Source organism: Phalacrocorax carbo, chromosome 28 (genome assembly GCF_963921805.1).
Source record: "Phalacrocorax carbo chromosome 28, bPhaCar2.1, whole genome shotgun sequence".
In the NCBI taxonomy this organism is placed as follows: Eukaryota; Metazoa; Chordata; class Aves; order Suliformes; family Phalacrocoracidae; genus Phalacrocorax; species Phalacrocorax carbo.
Window position 1 is genome coordinate 3,916,117 of NC_087540.1, and position 24,365 is coordinate 3,940,481.

At 49.3% G+C, this 24,365-nt stretch overlaps 1 protein-coding gene and 1 non-coding gene across 21 annotated transcripts; both read left to right on the plus strand.

Moving 5' to 3' along the window:
* Nucleotides 1–1,299: 1,299 nt before the first annotated feature.
* On the plus strand, nt 1,300–20,295 carry LOC135318250 (uncharacterized). 20 transcript variants are annotated; one of them, XM_064475417.1, is made up of 12 exons: nt 1,306–9,539; nt 9,754–9,980; nt 12,756–12,885; nt 13,072–13,123; nt 13,927–14,038; nt 14,463–14,592; nt 15,099–15,202; nt 16,125–16,268; nt 16,542–16,598; nt 18,788–18,927; nt 19,172–19,228; nt 19,292–20,295. In XM_064475417.1, exons 5-12 carry the CDS (start codon nt 13,973–13,975, stop codon nt 19,413–19,415), a joined length of 822 nt encoding a protein of 273 aa, XP_064331487.1. In that variant the 5' UTR covers nt 1,306–9,539; nt 9,754–9,980; nt 12,756–12,885; nt 13,072–13,123; nt 13,927–13,972; the 3' UTR covers nt 19,416–20,295. The 20 variants fall into 20 exon arrangements, 19 of the variants coding, with proteins under 19 accessions (XP_064331476.1, XP_064331473.1, XP_064331474.1 ...); XM_064475418.1 differs by having other exon boundaries at nt 12,756–12,834; XM_064475419.1 differs by having other exon boundaries at nt 12,756–12,834; nt 13,932–14,038.
* Nucleotides 7,313–7,386, plus strand: TRNAR-UCU (transfer RNA arginine (anticodon UCU)). The gene has a single exon. It is a non-coding gene; the product is annotated as a tRNA-Arg (tRNA).
* Nucleotides 20,296–24,365: the final 4,070 nt, after the last annotated feature.

Here is a 24,365-nt window from a genome sequence, read left to right on the forward strand (position 1 = left end):
CAGAGTCCCAGCTGTAGAGGCAGAGGAACTGTTTGCAGACAGATATGAGAGAGTTGTAACGCTAAGAGGGATAAGGGCTGTGATAAGACCATGGCCACTCCGTCCTTTCTTCTTAGGTAGAGCTCAGCAAGGCCAGGTCAATTGGATGTGCAGAGGCAGTTTGGTCCTGCTGCCTGGCTAAACCTAAGGAGACACCCACCACCCCTTTTTACTTTCCCTTTGTGTTAGATACCTCTTAATTTTTATTGTTTTATTCCTCAAGGGAAAAAAAAAAAAAGGAGAATAATGCAAGAACCATAAATTAAAGCAAAACCCCAGCGCGTGGCCATGAGACAGGGTGTCGCTTATGCATTTGGCTTCTTGTTACGTGCCAGCATTTATTCCACCTGTCTGTCGAGCATCGGCATGGCAAACCACACCAGGCAGCCTGGTTTTACTGAAAGCTGTAGAACAGCTCTGCTGCTGCCACCGCGGCAGCGCAGGGCTCCCCTCCTCCGGGCCTCTGGGGACGAGGCCTTTCCACGTTGCATTTTGCTTGTTTTGTCTTTGTTATTTTCCCCTTCCACTGGAGCAAAATAAAAACAAAAAAAGTCCCAAACCCCATCAAACAGGTCCCAGCGAGTAAATGGCCTTCGCGGGGCTGCCTGGGCGCCGAGAGCCCTGCCGGCCGCCGCGGGAAGGGGCAGCCCCGCACCCGGGCCTGCGGGAGCGCAACCCCGCGCCCCCAGGCCTTCTCCTCCTCCTCCTCCTCCTCCTCCTCCCCCTCTCCCTCTCCCGCCGCCGCCCCCATCCCTATGGAAACTCCGGCCGCCCCGGGCGGAAAGGGCAGGCCGAGAGGGGACAAAGGGAGCGGCGGGAAGGGGGGGGGAAACGCGCCGGAAAAGAGGGAGGCATCCGAGGAGGGGAGGCAGAGGCGAGCCCAGCCGGGGAGGGGGAGCTGGGGGGGGGGCTCGGAGCGGGGGCCGAGAGGATGGGGCCGGAGGTGCGCGACGGGAGCCTTCGTGCGAGCCCTGGGGCGCAGGAGCAGCGCCCGGCGAGACCCCCCGGCAGGCCGGGGGCTGCCCTGCGGCGGGGAGCCCGGCCGGGAGCCCGGCCCTGCGGCCTGCGGGCGCTGGCGGGGCCGCGGCGGGGGGCGCTGCTCCGGGGGACGGCAAAGCGGTGCCCCGGGCGGGTGCGGAGGGCAGGCGGGCAGCAAGCAGTGCCGAGCCGCTGCAAGGGAAAGAGCCGAAAGCAGGACCTGGGAGCAGCAGAGGTGGCCCAGAGGTGACGCCGTCAGGCTGAGTGGCGAGTGTAAGTGATAGGCAGGGTCTGGGTTACCAGACAAAGCCTGCGAGCACTTTGGTTTCGGGTTCTTTTTTTTTTTTTTTTAATTTTTTTTTCTTCTGGTAAAGAAAAGAGGCAAAACCAGAAACATCGAGATTAGAAGCAGCCTGGGAGTGGAAGGGCCTCGGCGGAGCCTGGGCGAGCAGCGGGCCCGGCAGAGCCCGCGCTGCGGCCGGCGGGTGCGGGGCGGGAGGCGCGCTGGCGCCGCGCTCTGGGCGGGGCCGGGGGCGACCGGCGGCACGTGGAGGAGCCGCGCAGGTTGGGCCCGGCCTACCCGGGCCCGGCCTACCCTGGCCCGGGCAGGCACCCGCGGTAACCGCGGCGCGGTGCCGTCCCTGCCGCGCGGGAAGGGGAGGATGGCAGTGTAGAGCTAAGTAAGTAATTTTAGGGGGAAAATACTATTATTTTTTTTTTTTAATGAAAATGACATGATGCTTTGTTAGAATTAGGTGGATCGGCATTCCTTGGAAGAAAGGGGACATTCCAGTCCCTTGGCCCAAAATTTGCCCTGAAAATATTCATCACAAATGGCTCTGTCCTGCTGGAGACATCAAACTCCATCACATCTAAAATCTTTTTGGGTCTCACCATGCTAGCAGCATGCACAGATTCCTAATACTAGTTTTCTGTGAAGAGTAAAGAAAGAGGGACTTGTTTTGGCTTCCGGATGCTTCAAAGTATTGTTGCTATAAACTCTTGGGCAGAGATTTCTTAGAAACACTATCTTGATGAAATTTGCATATGAAATTTAGTTACGTGTCTATAATCGTACGTGTGTGAATGGAAGGTGGCATTTCTTGATGTGTAACGGTGGGCGTACACCTAACCTGCTCTTTGGCAGACTCTGAGTGTTTCCAAAGGCACGATGTCGCAGCCTGGCCTCTGCTAGTTTGAATCCCCCGTGATGCACCTGTTTTGCAGGCTGAGGAACACCAGGGTCACAGCATCTTCCCTGCTTAAGCACGTGCCCGAGCAGTATGTTGTTGATATTGCCACTAATAGCATAATACTAAGTTTTGGCAAGTCCTTGTAAGATAGTGAAGGGGAGGATATATTTTTTTTTGTGCTAGAGGTTTCCAGGCCTGGGGTCTGGAAGGTTCCATCTCCTCTGTTCGTAGGGCTGTGGGACCAGAAATCTTCCCCACCCCGCCCAGTTCCTGACTTGATCTCCACCTGTTGATGCGGGGTAGCGTTTCCAAGGGCTGTTGAGCTCCATGCAGGCAGTTTGCTGCTTTGCAGGTGACTTCATTTCTGGGTACAGTGTTTGCTTCATTTGCAGTGCCCAAGCGAGAACCAAAATTAGGTGTTCCACAGTTATGTCAAGCCAGTAGGGATGGGGTGCCAGCCGGATCTCATTGTCGTTGGTTGTCCCTGAAGAGCTGATGGTGTGGATGACCAAGGGGGCTTATGTATGGTCTCCAGCCCCTGCTAAGATGGCAGCAAAGCTGGTGCTGCCAGGCTGGAGCTCAGCTCTTCCAGGTGTGCCAGATAGAGGACAGTTGGAAACATGGTCTGCCTGGGAAAACGGACCTGGGGCATCCCTCCTTCCTGCAGCCATTTTGAGGATCCCAGCTGAGGACACATTCTCAACCTCTTGGGTAAATCCACCCATGCTGGACACCCCCGTTGTTCCAAGCATCCCCTGGCTGCTTGCTGCTGAATCTTCCCTTGAGATCCACATCGGGGGATCTCCAAGGTCCAACACCACCATACGCTGCTGCTGTGGGTGGTGACATGACAAGGGAGACCCAGGTCATGCTCCTAATTTACAGTGTCTGGTCTCGGCCAACTCACTCTGCTCCATCCAAAAAAACAGGGTAAAGGGGGATGCCCCGGTCCACGGCTTTTCAGTCAGTGCTCTGTAGGCAAAGGGTGTTGCATCTGGGGTCTCTACCAGGATCTTCCTTTTCTGCCACTGCCTTGGCATCTTCTAGTCTGTGTTTACGCTCTGCTTTCTCTGTGTGGCATCTGTCTCTCAGCCCTGCAGTGATTTTCACAACAGCAGTTACAAGTATGGGCCATAGGTGTCTTTGCTTGGGCCCTCATATGGGCCAGTGTCTGCTTTAATTTTCCACTTTGTGGGTGGGATCCAACCTGCTCCCCTGAAAGGTCAGCTCCTCTCTCTCTTTATCCTGGTGGTTAGTGCTTCAGCCTCCCGACAGGAGCGTCATGCCCTCTTGCTTCATCTATCTTATCTGGGACGCAAAAATAACTCCTGTGGGGATTCACGCCAGCAAAATGCAAATCAAACACTTGTATTTGTCTTAGATACTAAGATGACAGCTGAGCATGTGCTGTAACTTAACTGTAAGCTTGTAGATAAATCAGCCACTTGCTGAGTTGTGCCCTTGCCCAGCAAGCCTCAGTACAGCCACCAATGCCAGCCCATGCACTGAAGGCAAAAGCTTCCGAAACTGACTCTGTGTCTCATGGTGACATGTTAATTATCAGGGAGAGCAAAATGCAGGAGTTGCTGATGAACATCTTTTAGATGAGCCTGATCCCATGGGCAAAGCGAGGCTCAGAAGGGCACTGGAGGGTTTGAAGGTGCATGTGTTGTGGTGGTCAAATCAAGTGTAAGGTATGTGATTGCATTTTGGGTGTTTCTGACGTGGTTGGCAAACAAAGGAAAAAACTAATAAAGAAGGGATTACAAGTTTAGGAAAAAGACGAGAATATACCTTGCAACTTGTAAGGATTTGGGGGAAACCCTTCCCTGTTGTGGATACGTGAGTTAACGGGCTTTGTGGCTTGCAAGCGATTACCTTCTAAAGCATTATCCTTAGGGCTTGATGGGACTGGCTCTTTGGTGACTCTTGGAGAAGGTTTTATTAGGTAACAGGGTAGTTGTGTATACTATAAAACCTTTAGCCACGGATACCACAGAACAGCCCCAGCTCTGATCGGGATTTTCTAGTACTGTTTATTTAGGTGTGCAAAGAGATTTTTGAATCTCTCAGCACTGACAATGCTGCCCTAGAGCAACTTGACATGAGGTGGTATCTCACTGCTCAAGTAAGACATGCTTCAGCAGCCAACTTACTCCTTAAGTCTTTGTCTTGCAAAAGGCCTTTTCCAGCTGTTTATAAGGTAGTAAATTATCTTGGTTCACCCCGGTCCACTGCATCCTTGCTCATGGCTCACGTTCTTCCAGTCTGCAGCAAATGATTTGATGCTGGAAAGCAACTGGGGATGGTGGAGTTTGCACCTTGCTTGGACCCTGTGCAGCTTTTTCACTCCCATCACACTTCTGTGTGCTGGGAACCCTCACGTTGTAAACACCTCCCTCTCTGTCTCTAAAGAGGGATATTGCTTGTGTCTCAAAACATGCTGCCCAGCTTACTGAATTTAATTGTCGTCTCTTCTCACATAAATGGGAGTATTGGCATCCCCCAGCACCAAAAATAACCTACCTGCATCTATGCTGCTCACTCCGGCCTCTGCTTTCCAAGGATGTCACCTACGGAGATAACAGAGGGACAGTCAGTACCTTGGGGAAGACTGGCCAAACTACTGAAGGTACAAAGACGCCTGGCAATGTTGCTTTCTAGCATTCAGCAGGGAGCATTTGGTACCGTATGGCCCGTAGCCCTGTCCTTGTGCCAGGACGGGCGTATGCTGGGACGAGGACAGGGAGAAGGTGAGAGGGCCCTGTTGGCACTCCTAGCAGGGACTGGGGGTGCTCCTGAGGGGGAGCAGCCTGTGGCACATCCATTTCCCTGCAGTGGGTGGTTCTCCCTGTACTTTCTCTGTCAGAAATGTGTAATTTTTACCTGGACCTCTCAAACTCCTGGACGTTTCCTGTTTCTGGTATGGTTAGGCCTGATTGGAGCCAGCTTTCCTTCGGATGCCGAATCCTAGTTGGTTGGTAAAAATCGGGCATGCGTGCTGCTGGGCTATATGTCACCCAAAGGCATACGAGAGCACAGGCAGTCAGAAGGGAAAGGCAGGTTGCAGAGCTGCAACAAGCCCTGGTCCAGCTCAGTCAGGAGGAATGGGTGTTCTTTCAAAACCCACCTGCCTTCTGACACCCGGGATATAGCTGCCCATAAAGCCACGGTCATTCTTCTGAGGTTTGTGCACTTCCGTATTTCATCTCCAGTTTTTCTCCTTGCTGACAGAACTGTTCATGACTTCAAAATAGGCACTGCTTTTGAGATGCAGCCTCCCAAAATCATATTGAAAGAGTTGGTGTTGTCTTCTCCCGTGAGGAACACACATAGTGCAGCCACGAGCTGTGTGAGATTTTTTTTTTTCTTCCTTTCTCTTCTATATTGGTGCTTTATAGCTTCATCTAAGATTTATTATATGACATCTTTTAAGCGCAGCCTTTGTTCATGCTGTAGGTAGGTGTTTTCTACATTTTGAGTTTCCTCAAGGTACTGGTGGGATTACAGCGCTACACTGGCTCTACAGTTGGTTCACAGAGTAATTTATTTCAAGGCTTATCAATTTATCGGGTATCTCTTGCAGCGGGAAGCGTTTTGTCTGATAGAAGTTAAACCCCTGCCTTCTTTCCCACCACTTCTCACTGAATTTTACTTGTCAAGACAAGCGTAAACCTTTCCAAAGCCCTGGAGCATCAGTAAGAGGAAAATAAAATTGTCTGGTTTTGCGTTAGACGCACTGAGGTCGCTAGTGGTGGGCCTCTTTTCATGAGCACCATATGACTTCACAGCACAATATGAGTCAAAGTCAGTTCTTTGCCAGCCAAGGTGGGAGGCAAGGATGCTTAGCATAGAATTACCAAAGGAATTAATTCTTTTATATTGTAGCTATGCACATAGCAGTGCCCCAGCCTAACACGTGAAGGACACAGATACAGAGGAAAGCAGGGTTTATATATGTGACAAGACAGTTGTATAGGCCAATCACATTTTTCAGTGTTAAGGGGTGGGCTGATTGGTTACTGTTGCTCACGTAATTGGTACGTACTTGTTCCATGCAGGATCAGTATGTGCTTGTCCTGTGCAGGTGGTACATGTGTGGTCAGTGGTGTACACACCAATGTCTTGTACAGGTGGTGATGGGGTTTATCCTAGATTCCAGTCAGTTGCAGTTCTGGCCATGGTCCTACGCCTGGTTCCACTGGAGGCTAAATCTTCTGTTGTTTCATCATTGGTATGGGGTCTTCTCAGTCCGTAAGACCTGGCTTAGGCTGGGTCTTCAGGTCACATCGACCCCGAGGTAAAAGCTCATAGCCTCAGATAGTGTTCATTCTTCTAAGCAAGTTGTATTGCAGTTTGCATCTCGCCTTTCACATTTGTCCCTAATTAAAAGCATGTTTGAGAGTAAACGATGCAGTTTAGAAATGCAGAATGTGTTTGTTCAGAGCAACGTGTCACAGAGTTTGATCAATTGTTCAATAGCTCAGTGGATGTAACAGGATATTTTGTGTTGTTTTGATGTCATCTTAATTTTTTTCCCATGGAAGATGCACGTAGAGAAACATTAAATCCTTGATTGACAGCTTGCTTAAAATAAACCCATGATAGCTGCTTTTTCTTTTATTTCTTTGCTCAAACCACAGGTTTCTGCATTTTTCATCATGACAGAGCTTTCTTCATCATTGTCAGTGTTGTAAGCTAAATCCTCTTTCATCTTTATCTCTCTTGGCTTCTGCAGTGAGGATGCTGTGATGATGCTGCGGGAGATGCAGCAATTAACTCTACTCCAGGATTTAGCTCTGCCCTCAGTTGAGCTAGAGATGCTGCGGAAAGGTTGCCAGAGACGCAGATACAAGCCTGCATCCAGGTTTTTGCTGCATCCCTGCTGCCGAGTAAGACATAGATCATACCCGGAATGATTGCCTGTCCCTGTGGAAGAAGGGGATACCTAGGGATGTTGATTTGCAAGGGAGATCTGTGTGGACACTGCTTTTTCACAGTGCCTCAGCACCATGCTGTGAGAGTGGGGTGTGAGACCCCTCCAGTGATGCAGGAGGTGCGGGATTTTTCAGTTCTGGTACTGATGCTGCACTTGTGGTGAGGTCTCTGTGGCGCAATGGACGAGCGCGCTGGACTTCTAATCCAGAGGTTCCGGGTTCGAGTCCCGGCAGAGATGATCTCCAGGCAGGTGTCTCTTTTCTTTTAATGCATGTTCTTTTATAGGTCCCAATCCGTTACATTTATAACACCCTTGAGGGCTTTAGATGGGAAGATAATGACTTTTCACGACACCCTCTCTACAGCTGATGCACATAACAGTCATGTGCTTCCCTTCTAAGGCACCTCTCTCATCATATTCCCCTTTTCTCATTCCTTTTGGTACCTCCTGAGTAGCTACGTGTTTTAACCCACTTGTTCCCCCAATACTGCTCACGGGTCCCATCTTTGATACCTTCTTAAGAAAACTACTGTGCTTTCCAGTAGAAATCAGGTGGTTAGGCAGTGGTTTAGAGCCCTCTGTTGATATTTCCTTTGATAAATGTGGTCATTTTTCTTCAAATGTGTAGCAAAAAAAAAAGTAGGTCTATATTCTGAATTTCCACCTTATAGAAATACTTTGCAAATGCTCTTATTTTTCCTCTTTTTACTTAGAGATGATGTTTGCTGGCAACGACCTCCACATCCCCATGGAGGTTCACCTTCCTAAGTAGCACATTGACTCTTCCTTTCCTTTCATAGCTGTTCTAAATTAGTACGTAACTTCCTACGTGATCTCATTGCTATCAGTAGTGAGAAAGAAAAGAGGGGAGCTGCAGGTGAGTGCAGCTGTGATTGGTAGGTGAATGGGCATCAGCGGGGGCTGCTGAAGGGCTTTTCCAGGCTGCTGCAGCTGTTAGTTGTGATGGAAAAGTGCTGAAGGTCGCAGGAAGGGTGCTTGACCCGGACACTTCATATACTCTTCAGAAAGAAGTTCCGGTGTGGCTTGTTGGAGATATCTGGTGTACACTCAGCTCTGGAGAGCCAGGCATGCTGCTTGGACTAGTGAAGCTTGTGAATAAACATAGAAGGTGTTAGTCATCTTCTTTACCATGAAGGTGACAGCACTGGAACAGGCTGCCCAGAGAGGTTGTGGAGCTTCCTTCCCTGGAAATGTTCAAAACCTGCCTGGATGCGGTCCTGTGCCCCCTGCTCTGGGTGTGCCTGCTCAAGCAGGGGGTTTGGACAAAATGATCTCCGGAGGTCCCTGCCAACCCCTGCCATTCTGTGATTCTGTGAGGTGTCCTTGGATTAGCAGGGTCCATTCAGATCTGGGTCATCATAGGAACTGCTGGCTTGCTTCCTCTTAGCTTCTAGTGTTGCTCTGTACTAGAGAAGTTGAAAGCAGTAGAGCACCCACTAGAACGGGACTTCTCCTTTCCTCAGTTGCCACCTCAATCATCTGGGTACGATTTGCCTTTGGTGGGGTGGTGCGGAAAGGTCCTTCTGAAGGACAGTTCATAGAATCCCTTTTGGATATCTGCATTAGGATGAGAAAAATAATTTCCTAGGAACACTTTCTTCCCTTCCTGGTCTATGGTTAGGTGAACCTCTCCCACATCTGGAATATGTTGAGGGATGCAACCTAAACCAGGGCAGACCTAGGTAGTGGCATCTGCCTGGTTGCTTCCTTCAGATCCAAGGTAGTAGGAAGCTTGACCCCATTACTGGGCCATGTAATCCCACAATTCTGCTTCTTCCCAATTGCATGACCTTCAGTGGCCACCATCTGTTCTCCTGGCCCTTGTCTATTGAGGAGTGGGTTTCTTTGGGTTTTGAGGTGTAGTGCAAAAACCAATTTGACCAAGTTGATGCATCTTTCTTCCTTGGTGTTTCCTCATCAGCGCCTGCCCTCAGCTTCATGTTTGTTAGCGACTACCTGTGCTCACACATATCTCCACAGGGACCCAGGTCTCCATCTCTCTGCATTCCCAGCCTCTTGTATACCTCCTGAAGAGAAGGTTACCTTCAATGCTCAAACCTCATCCCAGAACCAGGACACACCATGATTTCAATTCAGCAGGAGCAGAGAAATTCACTCCTGTTTGGGTAATGCAACAGTCCCCTCCTGGACCTTTCAGAGGATGAGTATGCTGCACTGCGCACTTGCCAACACAGGGTACGTTCCCATTGATAGGACTTCTAGTCTCTGGTGGAAAACCAATCCGCCTCTATCACAGTAGCTGGCGAGCTTGTTTTGTTTCTTTTTCTTCTTGTGGTGCCTCTGCGAATACTGGAGTTCAGCCTGTTTGGAAGACCAGACCCTGGTGGTGCTACAAGTTCTGCAGTCAGGTTCGTTGTGACGTAGGTGTCATGTCCGTGACATCCGGGGGGGTCCTGAAAGGCCAGAGGAGATTGTTCTGAGGAGAAAATATGTGGACAGTGAGCATGGGTGCACACCTGAAGTAAAATTTGGTTGGAATGAGGGGAGAAAGGAGGGGTTCTGCGGACATCACTTGTACTCTTCAACAAATGGAGAATTAAATATGTGCTTTTTTTTTTTTAGGACAGAGGCAGCAATACGACTGATTCTAGTTTAGCTGCTGTAACAACAGGAACGGTTGCATTTTCTCTCCCCTAACTATGAGTCTGTAAGAGCTTGGGAGCAGGATCCTTGGCATTACCAGACATGGTCTCCTCCTGCGTCTGTGTCTCCTCCTGACACCTTCTGTGCCGCAGCCCTCATGCTGAACCTCCTGATCCAGGCCATCCCATGTTTGGGAAAGTGAACAGGTGAGTCTTGTGACCTCCAGAATTCAGGCATGCAGCGTTAGTAGATGGTTATTTGGGATGACCCCTGTTGATCACCTCACCTGTGTGAATAGGACCCAAAACTTTCTTACCTAAAGCTCATGGGAGCTGAGAGTAGCTTGAGTTACTGCGAATCCCATGATGGAGGAGGAGAGCCTGGTGTAGGGGAAAGGGCTGTGCTAGTGAGATGCCATGTGACCATGCCTTTCATGCAACCTCATATCACCCATTTCCAGGAGTGGGGTACCTACCACCTCTCTGGGCAGCCTGTTCCAGTGTTTCACCACCCTCACTGTAAAAAAAATTTCTTCCTTGTATCTGGTCTAAATATGGCCTGTCTTAGGGCCAGTACTCTGTAATGTCTTCATAAATGACTTGGATGCAGGACTGCAAGGAATACTGAAGGTTGCTGATGACACAAAATTGGGAGGAGCTGTTGACACTCCCAAGGGCAGAGAGGCCCTGCAGAGAGATCTAGACAAATGAGAGAGCTGGGCAACCACCAACCATACGAAGTTTAACAAGGGCAAGTGCTGGATTTTGCACCTGGGGCACGGCAGCCCTGGCTGTACATACAGACTGGTGAATAAGGGGCTGGAGAGCAGCTCCGCAGGGAGGGACCTGGGGGTTCTGGCCGACGGCAAGTTGAACACGAGCCACCAGCATGCCCTGGCAGCCCAGAGGGCCACCGTGCCATGGGGGGCATCGAGCCCTGCATCGCAGCCGGGCGAGGGAGGGGATTGTCCCGCTCTGCCCCGCGCTGGGGCGGCCTCACCCCGAGTGCTGCGGGCAGCTTTGGGCACTGCAGTATGTTAAGGATATAAAGGTACTAGGGAGTGTCCAGAGGAGGGCCACGAATTTGGTGAAGGGTTTAGAGAGGAAACCATATGAGGGGTTGCTAAAGTAATTTGGTTTGTTCAGCCTAGAGAGGAGGAGACTAAGGGGAGATCTCATCGCAGTCTACAGCTTCTTCGCAAGGGGAAGAGGAGGGGCAGGCGCTAGTATCTTCTCCCTAGTGACCAACAATAGGGAGTGCCAGGAAAGGAATGACAGGAAGGTGTGCCAGGGGAGGTTGGAGGAACCCCTAGTGCCCGGTCCCTCAATCTGCAGCATTTCTGAGTACTCTCCTGCCAACGAAGTGCTTAGCAGCTGCGGTGTCCTGGGTGGGTCCACCTCCCTGGCCCCTCTCCTTCCCAGGGTCCGAGCCTGCCTCCTGGGTCGGGACTTTGCAGCTAGTTTGCTCTGAGCAGTCTCTGCCCGTTCTGCTCTGCACACCTCCCATCCAGCTGCACTGGCTCCCTCGTGGAGCTCAGCACCTGCAGCGCTCGCCAATTTCACACTGACATGGTGCACTCTCTGTGCTCCACACCTGTATTTCCAGACAGATTAACCAGTCTTTTCTGGACAGCCGCACGTTACATTGTTTTGTGCTATGTTCCTGCACTGTTCAGTGCAGTTTGTATCTTCATCATTCCGCGTACAGCCTCAGGGCTTGTTTACTACACATCAAACCCTGCTCTGAATAGGGAATCTTTTGCTTCCTCTTGCATTTATCTGTTGCACTCATCACCCGGAGAAGTCAGTCTCAGAAACGTCAGGGAGGTTATAAATTCTCGCAGTGCCCTGTGACATGAGGAAATACATCCTCCCCCTTCAACCCGGCTCCCAGACGTGCCCCTCGCAAAGGCAGTCGTCGGACCCCCAGCAGCACCGAACTTTGCTCGGCACTCGCGCTGCTAATGTAGCTGGGGTCCTGCCCAGCTAGGCCCCCTTCCCTCGCTGCGTGCTGCTCTGAGTGCAGCACGTGTTTCCAGGGGAAAACCAAGTTGTCCAGGGAATTAGAGGATGAATAGCACAGTTTGTTTGTCACGGGCAGAGACAAAGTTATCTTTTTTCTGGTACTTCCTAAGATCTCCCTCTAGAAAGATGTCTCTCTCCCGCTCTGCCCCGCGCTGGGCGGCCTCACCCCGAGTGCTGTGGGCAGGGTTGGGCGCCGCAGGACGTTAAGGATATAAAGCTACTGGAGAGTTTCCAGAGCAGGGCCGTGAAGTTGGTGAGGGGTTTAGAGAGGAAGCCGTAGGAAGCCTTTCCTCACAGGAGAGCTGTTCCACCCCTCTGATCATTGTTGCGGCCCTCTGGACCACCAACAGGTCCATGTCTTTTCAGTTCTTGGACCCCAGAGCTGGACGCAGCACTCCAGGTGGGGTCTCGCCAGAGCAGAGTAGAGGGGCTGAATCACCTGCCTCGACCTGCTGGCCATGCGGGGGTTGCCCTGACCCAGCTGCAGGACCCCGCTGTGCTTGAACTTGTTGAGCCTCAGGAGGTTCACACAGGCCCACTTCTCAAGCTTGTCTAGTTCCCTCTGGATGGCATCAGGAAAGTGCGGCACAACCCCGGGGAGGGGCCCCTTGCGCGCGTGGCAAAGCCCAGCAAAAGCCACGGGCCCTCTGGAAGGCAGCAGAAGATACGCTGCTGGCAGGCAGGGGCTCCTTCGACGTTAATTCAGCTGCTGCATACAGCTTATGACACATTTCCACCTTTTTTTCATGTTTTCTTGCTTTTGAGACTGATCTAGTTCTGTTAAGGGAGTCAGATGAAGAGACTGTCGAGGTGACTCCAGTTGTTGGTGACTTACAGTAAATAATTTACTTTGCAACCAGAGCTATTTTTGAGAATTTTTGGTAATAATACTTTTAATGCATTTAATGAGATGCTTTCCTACGTAGCTTAGTACAATGTCTATCTTTTTCTATCTAGGCCCTAGAAAAATGAAGTGTAATTCTCTACCCAGTCATGTCGCTGATGCAATAGATGTAGTAGAAGAGCTCTGTTTGAGGTATGGGCTTCAGGAGCAGTTGTACACTTGTGTGCAGCTTTTTTTTCTCAGGTCAGTAAGTTTTGTATTGGGTGTTTAGGGGTGGTGAGACGGGTAAATAGTATGGTGTTTTGTTGGGTTTTTTAATTTGTTTGTTTCTTTTTTTGTTTGGTTTTGTTTTGTTTTGTTCTAAGTACATTTAGTTTTCCTGGAATTCCTGACTTTACTAAAGATGGAACCTTAATTTTCTTTCACCAGTTTTGCTGCATACTGTGCAAATTGTTGACATCATCTCTTAATGGGACCGGTGGTAAGATCTATCAAGGGTTAGAGTGAGTATGATGTAGGCATCTGTATATGGAGTTTTAGCATTTCTTGGGAAAGCAGCAGGGACATAAGACAGTGTCTCTGAGGGTGTGGAACGGTCGTCGCCTTTCCCGATCTCCCGCAGGGTACCCTGTTGTCCTGAGAACCTTTGCACCCTGTGCAGGCCCCTCGTAGGTTATAAGCATCAGGACTTCACTTATTTTGCGGGCCTGTAGAGAGCACGGAGCCTGAGAGATAGGAGGTGCTCAAAGCACACAGGGCACTGTTTGGAAGAGCAGCTCCCGAGGAGTGGCTGACAGAGGGGGTTCGGGGGTACAAATGCAGGGCGGGAGCTGTTGGGAAGGGGTGGGTTCCTTCCCTGACTGTTCAGGAGGAGAGAAGGGGTTTATAAAGTTTTGGGACTGGGGAATGGCTGGGAAAGGGTGGTGGGTTCATCAGCCTTCATTAGGTGGGTTTTGCTGTGGGATGTGTGTTTAGGTGAGGATTGTTCTGTTTTAGACTCTCCGCAGCCGACGTGAGGTCAGGACAAAGTCATGAGAGACGTGGTGTAAACTGGGCCTCCGCATCAAAACATGCAGGGCTGAATGTCAGAAAAGTTTAATCTCAGGTTGCATTAGGTACATTAAGGTACATCAAAATGTATGTTCTGGGACTCTGAGGTCTCTGCTCCTCCATGCGTTTACATACTCCGTTCCCTGACTTAATTTTTGCATCCAGCCCTTCTCAGTCCCTCCGGGTGTCACAGTCATTGTTACTTAAAGGCATTGACTAGTCCCTTGTTTCCAGTGCAGACCTGTGCCACCATCTTCCCTGGAACCTCTTGGAGAAGGGGATGTGTATTACTTGTGCTCATAACAACAATGTCCGGACAGGGGTCTGTCTCTTATTGCAATCCCAGGTGTGCAAGCTTTTTCTGTGATTCCCTTTTTGCCTTTTTCCTTAAGCGTCTGATGAGGTTTGCTCCAGTATCAGTGATGGCGATTATGTTCTCTTGTTCTTGTTTATCGATTGTGTGTTCAGCACTGGTTTCTGTGGTCATAAGGTGTTCATTTTAGATCTCTCGGTCACCGTGACACGCCGTTGTGGTTTTTCCATTGGCCAACTGCCAAAGTAATTCCCTAAGGGGCTTTGTAGGTAATCAGGCTCAGGGGTTTGGAGCCGCTTTTGTGGCGGACTTCTTGTACTTGTGGCTTCGTCTCTCGGGCAGTCTCGGTTGCTGCGTTGTACAATGTCCTGTCTTTTTGAGCTTTTTACCTTTTGATATTTTCTGGGGTCTGGGTTAGAACTTTTTTTGGCAGGATTTCTTTTGTTTATTCCTGCAGGTAAAGTCCAGTCGTCTTCTGACATCCAGGTCCCTGTGGGTTCCCCCGCCCCGCCCCCGATACCTCCACCAGCATTTTCCCATGAGAGGAGGGGCAGAGAGGGGAGCAGAGTGCCAGGGCATCCACAGAGGTAGCGTCAGGCTTCGTCCTGTCTTTGCAGGGGTGACCCTGAGGAAGTGTGATGCGTAGGGCGATAGCATGAGTATATATTTTGTGGGTACACTAATCCCTTTCAGAGTGTGTCAGAGGGTAAGGATTTTATTCTGTTTAATGTAAATGTTGTTCTGTTTGGTATCCTTGTTGAAGACGTGAGTTCTGTGTGGGAGGAAGCCAGCTATTTGACTACTTTGGGGATAGGTTGGGTGTGTGTGTTTGTAGGCAATAGCTTACTTGCCAGATATCTTGAAATAGTTGTATCTGATTTTCCTAGTGACTCTTGAAGGGCTTTGGTGCTCCCTGACGGCAGGTGCTGTTGCCAAAAAGCAAGGCAGGGTGATAGAAGAGTTTTCCATTTACGGGGATAGTTTCAGCCATCTCCTGTCACAAACTTCTGTTATGTAGCAATCGGGATGGCAGCTTTCTTTTGATTCCTTGATGAATGAGAGGATGATGGAGCACATTATAAGAGTATAATAGTTTTCCTTTGGCAGTATGGGTACCCAAGGGCCAGCCTGCTTTTGAGGAACGGCACGAGGATATCGGCATCAACCGTTACCAGAGGAAGGAAGCTTCTTTCGCAGGTGAGGAGATGAAGTATACTCCTTATTTGTTGTTTCATTTTCATTGCGGGGACAGGGAGGGGCTGGGGCATGCAAAACATGGTCCCAGACATGGGAGCTGTCTATTACGTGGGAGGCTGCGAGAGAGTTCACAGACACCGCTGGACAGGCATTAGAAAAAGGTGCTCAGGTTGGACCGACCTGGCAGAACAGTCCCACCATCTGAAGGAATGGGTACTTCTGTGTTGATGCTTTCCTTGCTTGGTCAGCGTCACCTTTGGCCTTTCCTCATCGAGCTTGTATTTTGGCAAGAAGTGTCTCTCATTAAGCGTTTAGGTCTGAGGGGTGTCCTTGAGGTTTTGTGACCATCACGTGATATTCAGTATCTGCACATGGGTCTTCTGTAACTAATATGCAGTTTGGGCTTAAGACTTGATAGCGCAGTGTTAGGTAATAGGATTTTGTATGCATGCACCTGCTGGCAGTCCAGTCTCCTGTCCCATGTGTGTCCATGCTGTCATTCAAGCATGCTGTGTACTGAGGGGTTCTCTGTGCTGCAGTTCATGGAGACATTTAGGAACTCTTTTCCAAGGAGGAAGAGTCTGTAATTGCACCAGCCACCATCATTTGTTTCCAATATCTGTTTTGGCATTTGGCCTAGGAGTCTGTGCCTATACTTGAGTCACCTGGTAGTCACTGCATTTGTGTGTCTCGGTGGTAGGTTTGACTTATTCTTGCTGTTTAAGTAATAGGTCTAGGCTAAGCAGGACAGTTGAGCAATGCACAACAGGGAAGACAAGCAGAGGGTATCATGGGTTGTGATGGAGGAGTACAGTTAGTCATTTGGGTTTAGTGGTTTTGGGGTCTCTGTGTTGCCGAGTGAGTTAGTCAAAGGGATTTTTTAGTCTGTTTTTCCTGATGGACTCTCACTTTTGGAAAGCAGGATACATCTTTGTGCCTCTGTGTATTTTTCCTGAGGTTCGCCTGGGATCAAAGGTTACGTTTCCTGACTCATCAGATACAAGTATTCCGAGCATACAAGCAGGCACCTGATGTGGACGCTGACCCGGGAGGCACGGCTCGGGAGGTGAGGGGAGCCATGTGGAAGTGCTTGGGGAAAAGGATGACTCTGGGATATGGCTGTCAGGGTAGGCGAAAGAGGGTAGGGTGTATACTTCTTATGGGTATTATTGTGTGTCGTCTTTTTGAACTCACTGATGCCAGTGACTCGGCATCACAGATCGGAGTGCAAAGCATGGATTTGCCAGGTTAGTGGAGTGGGGAAGTCAAATGGTGAAGGCTTGCTGTTCGTTAGGGTGTTTGTCAGCATCCCATTGACTTTGTTTCTTTGTTGCTGCAGATGTACAGTAGGGAGCCGGACACAGAAGGCAGGAGGGGATCAGAGCATCGTGAGAAGGTAGGTTGGCACGTGACTATGGAGGGATCGCGTTGCTGTGAGCACCTATGACTAGTTAATGTTCTGTTCTGAAGGTGTAAAGTGACTAACAAAATCATAAGTGAAGTGGGATGTCTGCCCCGAGCTCGTCGGGCAAGGTGAGCAATGAACAGCAAACCACAGCAGCGGTTATTTTTGAGGTGTGGAATTGTTTTTGAGTGGGTGGCCGCTTCTAGGCACAAGAGTCGCTTTGCCTCTCTGATTTTCTAGGCGCCATAGGTGGCGGCAGCCGCAACATCCAGCTGTATTAGCGTGGGAGTGACTGGAACTTCACAGCACTTCCAAAGAGGGTGCCACCATGGAAGAGGCCAGCGTTGACTGGTGTGACGCTGTCTGATGGCAGCCCATGTTTGCAGATGATGAAGAGGATCCGGGTGATTGCATCACCATCCTACGTAGCCTGTGTGGCCTTTTTAAAGGACGGCTTTTGAGCCCCAGGATTTTGAAAGGGAAGTTGAGGGACTAATGCTGTCTTTCTGAGGGTGGCCAGATAGTTGGGGGAAGTGTAGGTGGGGCAGGCAGGGGTTTTTAAAATCAGTGTAGCAGACTGATCAGAGATGGGACACGTTAGGGCTGAGAGAGGGCATGCCATCCTTTCCGCAAAACACGAGTGTCTGCTGGGCAGGGCAGTTTCAGGCTTAGTTTGCGTTATAGTGTGGTTTTGTAGTTTGTCTTCTGTGTCCCTTACCATACCTTACTCAGGAGTTGATGTCTCTATTGTTCCCTCTGCACACCGGGCACTTTGCTAGCAACAATGAGGGTTTTGCTAGCCTTGGCTCATCAGCATAATGCTGAGAGCTTCCTTGCTTGCATTATTTGTCTAATGCACAGATCTGTCTTCTGTGTCTCTAATATTAAAAGTTCATCTTTTTGCAGTGGTGACTAAGGTCGCCTCAGCATTGCTGCTCAGGAGGAGTTCGTTTACCTGGAGCCCTTTTGTGTGACTTCCTCTCCGCATCTTAAAGTTCTTATGTCTTTAAGCCTGGCTTGTCATGCATCCGTCCGTCTTCCCAGTTTTGGACTTGCTGTTTACTCACATGTGTTTATGTGCAACTTCTCTGTGGATGCTGTAGATTCTTCTTCACGGCCCTATCGATAGTCTCGCCTGATGGCGTCTCCAGGCCAGGAGTCAGTCGTCTTGGTGAATGTTTTCTGAGGTCTCTGGGACACATGATTTGTAGTGTTTGTTTGCAGTGTTGGTCTGTGCATGTCTCTGTCGAAGCTGCTCCGGGTGGTTAGGGAAAGAATAGCAGTGAGAGTATATGGTTAATGTTAATATGCATAGACTGTTTTGGCAACGCCCGTACAACCCTCGTTGGAGCGAGTGGCCGTTGGCAGCGGGCGAGGACGGTAGTTTCTGGGGCGTTTTGTGGGTCCGAGGGGATGACCGTAGCTGTCTGGGAGAGGCAGCTAGAGTGCTAGCTGAGCAGAGGGCGTATCACAGCTGTTCAAGCTTGTACATGCGTGGGGCTTAACATTTGATTGAAGGTATTTCCTTTAACGGCGTGCAGTAGTTGGGCTCTAGATGGTATTCCTACGTGGAAGCAAGACCTGTGGAATGGTTAAGCTGTTGCTGTGCATCCAGGTGACTTGTTCAGTAAGATTATTTTTCCAGGTGTAAATGTCATGCAGGGCCATGGAGGAGAGCCCAGGGGAGCGCTGTAAGAAGGCGAGTCTGTGCGTGGTACTAGAGGGAAGATGTGACTCCCTTATGGGTTTTACTTTTTTTTTGGTTTGAGTTCACTTAGTGATGAGCCGAGTGTGATCTGGGCCCTGGAGGTGTCAGGCAAGGTGACTGGTGCTTGGTGGGCTGGAGTAGGGGTTATTTCTCAGGTGTGGTATTGCTGGTGATGTTATGAGCAACCCATGTTGTTTGGGTCTTAGAGCTGGTATGCGAACCTCAAGGCAGCAAGCTGAACTGACGGAGGCTGGCCGTAAATGTGTTGGGGTCAAGGCCTGTGACATTTGGACTATGACAGCATGTTCCTTTTTGCTTGGGTTTTTTTGCAGGTGCCGCAACAGACTTGAAGGGGTGGTGCCGCATGGCGATGAGAGGTTGGAGGATGTGCAGCGGTTGTGGGCCAGGCTGTTGTTTAATAGCAAGGTGTTTAAGGGCAGCTCAGCTGAAGTGTTTCTCTTTGCTTTTGCAGGTTCTGTGCTGGCTGCCTTTGAAACTGGATGAGCATTTGTGTGTGACTGATGGCTTTATGTCTCCATTATGGTTTTTTTATTTGAGGGTGCCATGTGATGAGCCAAGTGGGATCTGGGCACTGGAGATGAGTCGAGCAAGGTGAGCAGCGATGGGTGGGCTGAAGTAGCGGGGCATTTTGAGGTGTTGCTTTGCTGGTGAAGTTATGAGCAACCCATGTTGTTTGGGTCTTAGAGTTGGTATGCAATCCCCAAGGCAGCAAGCTGAGCTGATGGAGGCTGGGCGCCAAGGTGTTGAGGTAAAGGCATGTGAGATGGAGATTGGTGTGGGTAACCTTAGACTTCTGCAGTGTCTCAGCATGTGTCTTGCACTTGGGTTTTTGTAGGTGCTCCGTGGAGGCTTCGGAGGGGAGACACCGCATGCCGATGAGAGGTGTGAGAAGGTGAGGTGGTTTTGGGACAGGCTGTTGTTTATAACAAGGTTTTACATGACAATTCCGTTGTAGCATTTCTGTTCGGTTTTGCAGGTTCTGTGCTGGCTGCCTTTGGATTTGGATGAGCATTTGTGGTGAGCCGGGTCACAGAAAGGAGGAGGAAGGTGCTGCTGATTTCTTGCAAGCGCGACGGTAGTTTTCCGTCTTTTGGTATGTCTGTGCGCAAGTGATGACGGCTGCAGTGTGTGACGCTGGAATCTGTGCGGAACAGGCGAGCGGACCCTGTCCTTTTTGAGGAGGGGGTTTTGTGGAAGAGCTCTGTGTTTACCCATGTGATACTTATTCCTGGCACTGTGGGTTTTTTCAGATGCCTAAGAGGAACCTGGCAACTGCAGGAATATCCTGGTAGTAGCTGATGTGTTTTGTGTTGTGAAATGATTCATAACCTGAGCCATCTAAAAGCCCCAGTGTGTAAATTTGACTTTGATTAGAAAGAGATATTGAAAAATCGAGATATCTCTTATTCAACAGAGTTGCATTCTATGAACTTACCATTAGAGTGGATCTTCAGAGATTATGTCTTTGGCAGTAGAATTCATCAGCACAAGACTTTAATTTTTTTTTTTTAAAGATAAAAAATCAACTTCCTTGCAGAGATCTAAGCACAGCACATATTCCAAACGTTGATGGCATTGGTAGTGTTTGGGTTCTCAGTTGTAACAACTGAGATATCATTAAATGGTGTTCCTCCACATGGTTCAGTACAGCCAAACGCATTAGCATATCTGCCGGTCCTTCTTGGTAGCCCCATGTATTGCGACACTGGGGATTTCACAAACACCACACCCACACGCACCCCCACACACCCAAAAGTAAAACCATATCGGGGATCTCTCAACTCACTGATTTTTTTTCTGTCATAAGTGAAACTTTAAAAAAGCTAACATTGTATGATCTACAAACTGACTTGCATTGTTACAGCAATAACTGCCAAACACATGTAGTTTATGATTTATTAGGTATATTTAAACACTTGGGTATTTGTTGGAAACATTTAAAATGTGAGGCAACTGAAAGTTTTGGGTTTTTTTTTCCACTGATATTTTGAGGGAGCGCTCTTAAGTATTTTATTTCAGTCTCGCTTTCGATGCATGTTTCCCTGGCAGTTCAGCAGCATCTCTTGGGCAGGGCAGCTGGGCGGACGTCCCTCCCGACTCCGTAACACACCAAAACCCCCTAGTCACGTTGCTGCTGTGTATTTGGGAGATAGATAATGGAATGGTGCGCGTGAACGGCTGTGTGAGTTGAATGAGCGCAGAAGGAAAATGGAAAGCTTTTAGAGCCTAGACGCTTGTATTGGATGTGTGTAAACATGCGCCTGCCTTCTCAGCACAAAGTGAATTACTGAGATTTATTCTTAATTTTTTACGTTACTCTTTCAAGTTTGACGCTTCGCTTCAGGCTTCATTGAGCCAGGCAGCAAGACGTGCGGCGGCAGGGCGAGGGCTGTAGCTGCTGCGGCGGATCTGTAAGCGGAGGTTCCGGTTACGGTACAACTTTGCCCCGCAGCCTCACGGGGTTATCTCCCCGCAGCGGTGCCGTAAGGAAGGGATGAGACGTTTTCCAGCACCAGCCAGAGCGTTCAGTGTTACGCGAAGAATCTGTTCAAAACGGTATCGGTTAGTCTTAATACCGTTTTCAAGTGTTCCAGTCCCTCTAGCTTTTAAAGGAGGTGTTGTGTTTTGACATGACCCGTTTGCCTAGAATCTTGCTGCGGCTCAATTTCCTTCCTATCCCTTGTGCTGACTGAGTTCCTCCATTTTCTTCTGTGCTATTTTATTAACGTGCTGAAATATAGGTTGGGATTTCTGTTTTTCAGATGTCTTCTCAGTGTCTCGTGATGCTCAAGAGATGCCCCCCGGCCCGGGTTTGCCTGCCGGTCGTTAAGCGTGGTGAAGGTAAGGGGCCATCCCTCTGCCTGGGGGCTCCCGGCTCTGTCTCCAGCGGGTGCCCCGCAGGTGCGGCCGCGAGGGCTGCCTGGTGGGGAGAGTCGGGGCCCCCAGGGACCGGGGCTGTTTGTCGCCCCGGGGAGCCCGTCCCAGCGCGGGAACAGAGTGGGAGCATGGCCAAGCAGAGCCCGAGAGAGACGTGACACTGTCCTCTGGCACGCTCCTGCTTTGCCGTGGGGCGGCCGCCAGCCTGCGGACAGGGGCTGGGGGGGCTGCCCCACCTTTTAGATATTAGCAGAGCTCCCCTTTTTTGGGGGGGTGGGTGGGGTGGGTGTGTGTACCTTTGTAAATGACACTATTAATGAGCTGCAGGTTGGAGCAGATTCCCTTGTTTAGTGCCCTTCTTGGGGGTGAATCACGGAATCTCAGGTTGGAAGGGACCTCAGGGATCACCTAGTCCAACCTTACTATAATAAAATAGGGGGAGTCCTGGGGGGGTGATGATGTCATGCGGGCACCCCAGTGTCAACGGGGGAGCTGATAATGCATCAGAGGAGCAGGTCAGTGTGTGTGTGGGTCATCTAGGGGTTCCCCCCCCTCAAAAAGGGGGGTTGCAGCCCAAAAATGCCGGAAAATTCAGGGGGCTATTAAGAAAAATATTTTAAGAAGCAAACGTGGGTGTGAGGCACTGAATTAGAGAAAACCTCCTATTTTATATATATTGAAAAGTATTATTACTTTATAGATGTATAAAGGGATTTTAGGATAGAAAGAATTCTACATTGAGATACAGGATTTTAAAATACAAAAGTAACTCGCCTGTCTACATATATTTAAAACAAAAAATAAAGGCGTTTAAAATGAAGAAAAAGGATTTATGAAGGAATTCAAAATAGAAGGAAGTCTGACTAGAGCGAGCATCTACACTTGCTCTGTGTTACATAGTCCAAGCAGATGTCTAAATAGAGAAGTTGAAAAAGATGAAAGTGTCAGAAAAGTATAAGTAAGCAGATAGCTAGTCTAAATAGGTGTTCTATATATGTATTGATATGTAAGTCTAAACAGGTATGTGTAAATAGCTATTCTGTGTAAGTGTAAAGAGTCTAAATAGATATGTGTAAAATATATGTATTCCATAAGCATATGGATAAGTAGACACACAGTGTAAATGTCTATGCTATATAAGGTTTTTAAAATGCAAAGAAACCCTATTTATACATAGGATTTATAAATTGGACAACCCCCCTCAACTCCCCCCATCAATTGAAGATACAAATGCGCTTTCAAATGCTGCCCCTCTCGCCTTCTCCTTTTCCTATCCCAGTGTGGGCCTGATTCCCCCAAATGGGGATTTTCCCCTGTGGGGCCGCATATGCGGAGTGGGAGCTGCTGCCAGGGCACAAAAGAACCCCAAACCTTTTGAGTCTGGGTCTGCAGTGGTGGGGGGTGGGGGAACCAAAGCAAACAGAAAAAAACTAACAAAAACCCAAACAGTTTTGGGGGAAAGAAAACTGGAAGAGTCAACTCCAGGTGGATTTGTGCAGCTGGAAAGCAAGAAAAGGGCTGGGGGGTATGAAAGGGGGAAGGGGCTCTTAAGATGCCAAACCAGAAGTTAACTGTTCTATCTCTGAATGCTTATCCAGCTGAAAGTTAATTGTTGCGGAACGCTTATCTAGCCGCTGTGTAAAATAATTAGCAAGGAGGCCTGGAATCCACCTGCGAAGGACAAATGCCTGAGAAGGATAGAAAATTGTCTAAAGAACCAGCTAGAACAGGTAAAACAGTAGTTTGGACCAAGTGTCAAGAGATAACTGAGTCTGCGTAAAACCAAAAGGTTACTAGCGGTGATGAAGAGGAGCCAGCAGCCTTCATCTTTACTTCTCCCGATCACCACCACGAGGAGGCACTGTGCAAGCTCAGTTGGGAAAGATTTATGGAAATTACTTTTTTGGCTAATTTTAATACGATGTGGGGAAAGGTCATGCATATCTATAGACGTATTGGGAAATTGTATGTATCTGTAATGCTTTACTATATAAATGGAAGACAAACTATCACACAGGCGTGCATGACTTTGGTGGGACTACCCCCCGTGCTGCCCAGCGCTGAATAAACATACCTACTTCACAATCTTACAGCTTGTGGAATCCGCTTTCCGCACATCAGGTAGGTGGGCTGGGGAGTGACAAAACAAACACACACCACAAAAAAACCCTACAAAAAACTCCAAATGAAGAAACCCATGGAACAGCCACTGTCATCCACAAAACATAAACTGAAAATCAGCAATTCTTGTGGTTCAAAAACACAACCCCCCCCACTTTATACAATGTTTTTGAAAAAAACCCCCGATTTTTATATTATGAAAAAAAAAGGACTCAAAACACAAATCCCCAAGAAACCCAGCAAAATGGAAAACAACACAACCCAAAGATAACAAAAAAAAACCTCCAAAGCAATAATTGACCAATCCAACCCTATAAAAAAAACCTATGAAAATCCTATTTTGGGGATTACTAGGTGTGAAACACCTGCATTTGGAAGGGCATTTCTGGGGCTTGTCTGGAATGGATTCTCTGCAGTGGGTCAGTTATCTGGAGCGGATCATCTGCTGCAGGTTATCCCAGGTGAGTTGCCTGTTGTGGATTATCCTGGGGGGACCCCCTGGTGTCAGTCGTCCCCATGCATGTTCCCCATGGCATGTCTGCCCAGACATGCTCCTGTCCAGCAGTGTCTGCCTCCTCCCCCACCCTTCCTCTGCATGTGTCTGTGCCCTCCCTTCCACTGAAATGGGCCTCCTGTGTGGATTTTTTCTTGGTGACATGCCCTCACTTACCCTGCTCTCCTGTTGTGTGCTCGCTGAAGCCTTGTGTTTATATGCTGGATGAGCAGAGCAGGGTCCTGGCAGTGCAGAGGCAAGGTGCTGCCAAGCCAACGAAGCCCAAGGCTCAGCAGCGCACAACTCCTTTGCAGGGCAGCCGCTGGCATCTGGTCTGCCTGGCTGCCCTGTGCCCCGACGCACAGCTGCCCCCCTCACCCCGGGCAGCCTGCCTTCAGAAGGGCAGCTGTGTTCCCCTGATTTTATTCCTTTAGGTTTGACACTTTGGGCTTCATTGCGTAAGCATGATGTGCAGCAGCAGCAGCGAAAGAGCTGTAGCTGTGGTGGTGAATCGGTAAGCATAGATTCTTGTTACGCT

Excerpts from the sequence above, each read along its gene's own strand:
- LOC135318250 (XM_064475400.1), top strand. The coding sequence starts at position 12,767 with ATGAAGTGTAATTCTCTACCCAGTCATGTCGCTGATGCAATAGATGTA. Across the intron at positions 18,912-19,169 it reads AAGTGGGATCTGGGCACTGG|AGGTGCTCCGTGGAGGCTTC; the intron begins AGATGAGTCGAG and ends TTGGGTTTTTGT. Across the intron at positions 19,219-19,291 it reads ACACCGCATGCCGATGAGAG|CATTTCTGTTCGGTTTTGCA; the intron begins GTGTGAGAAGGT and ends ATTCCGTTGTAG.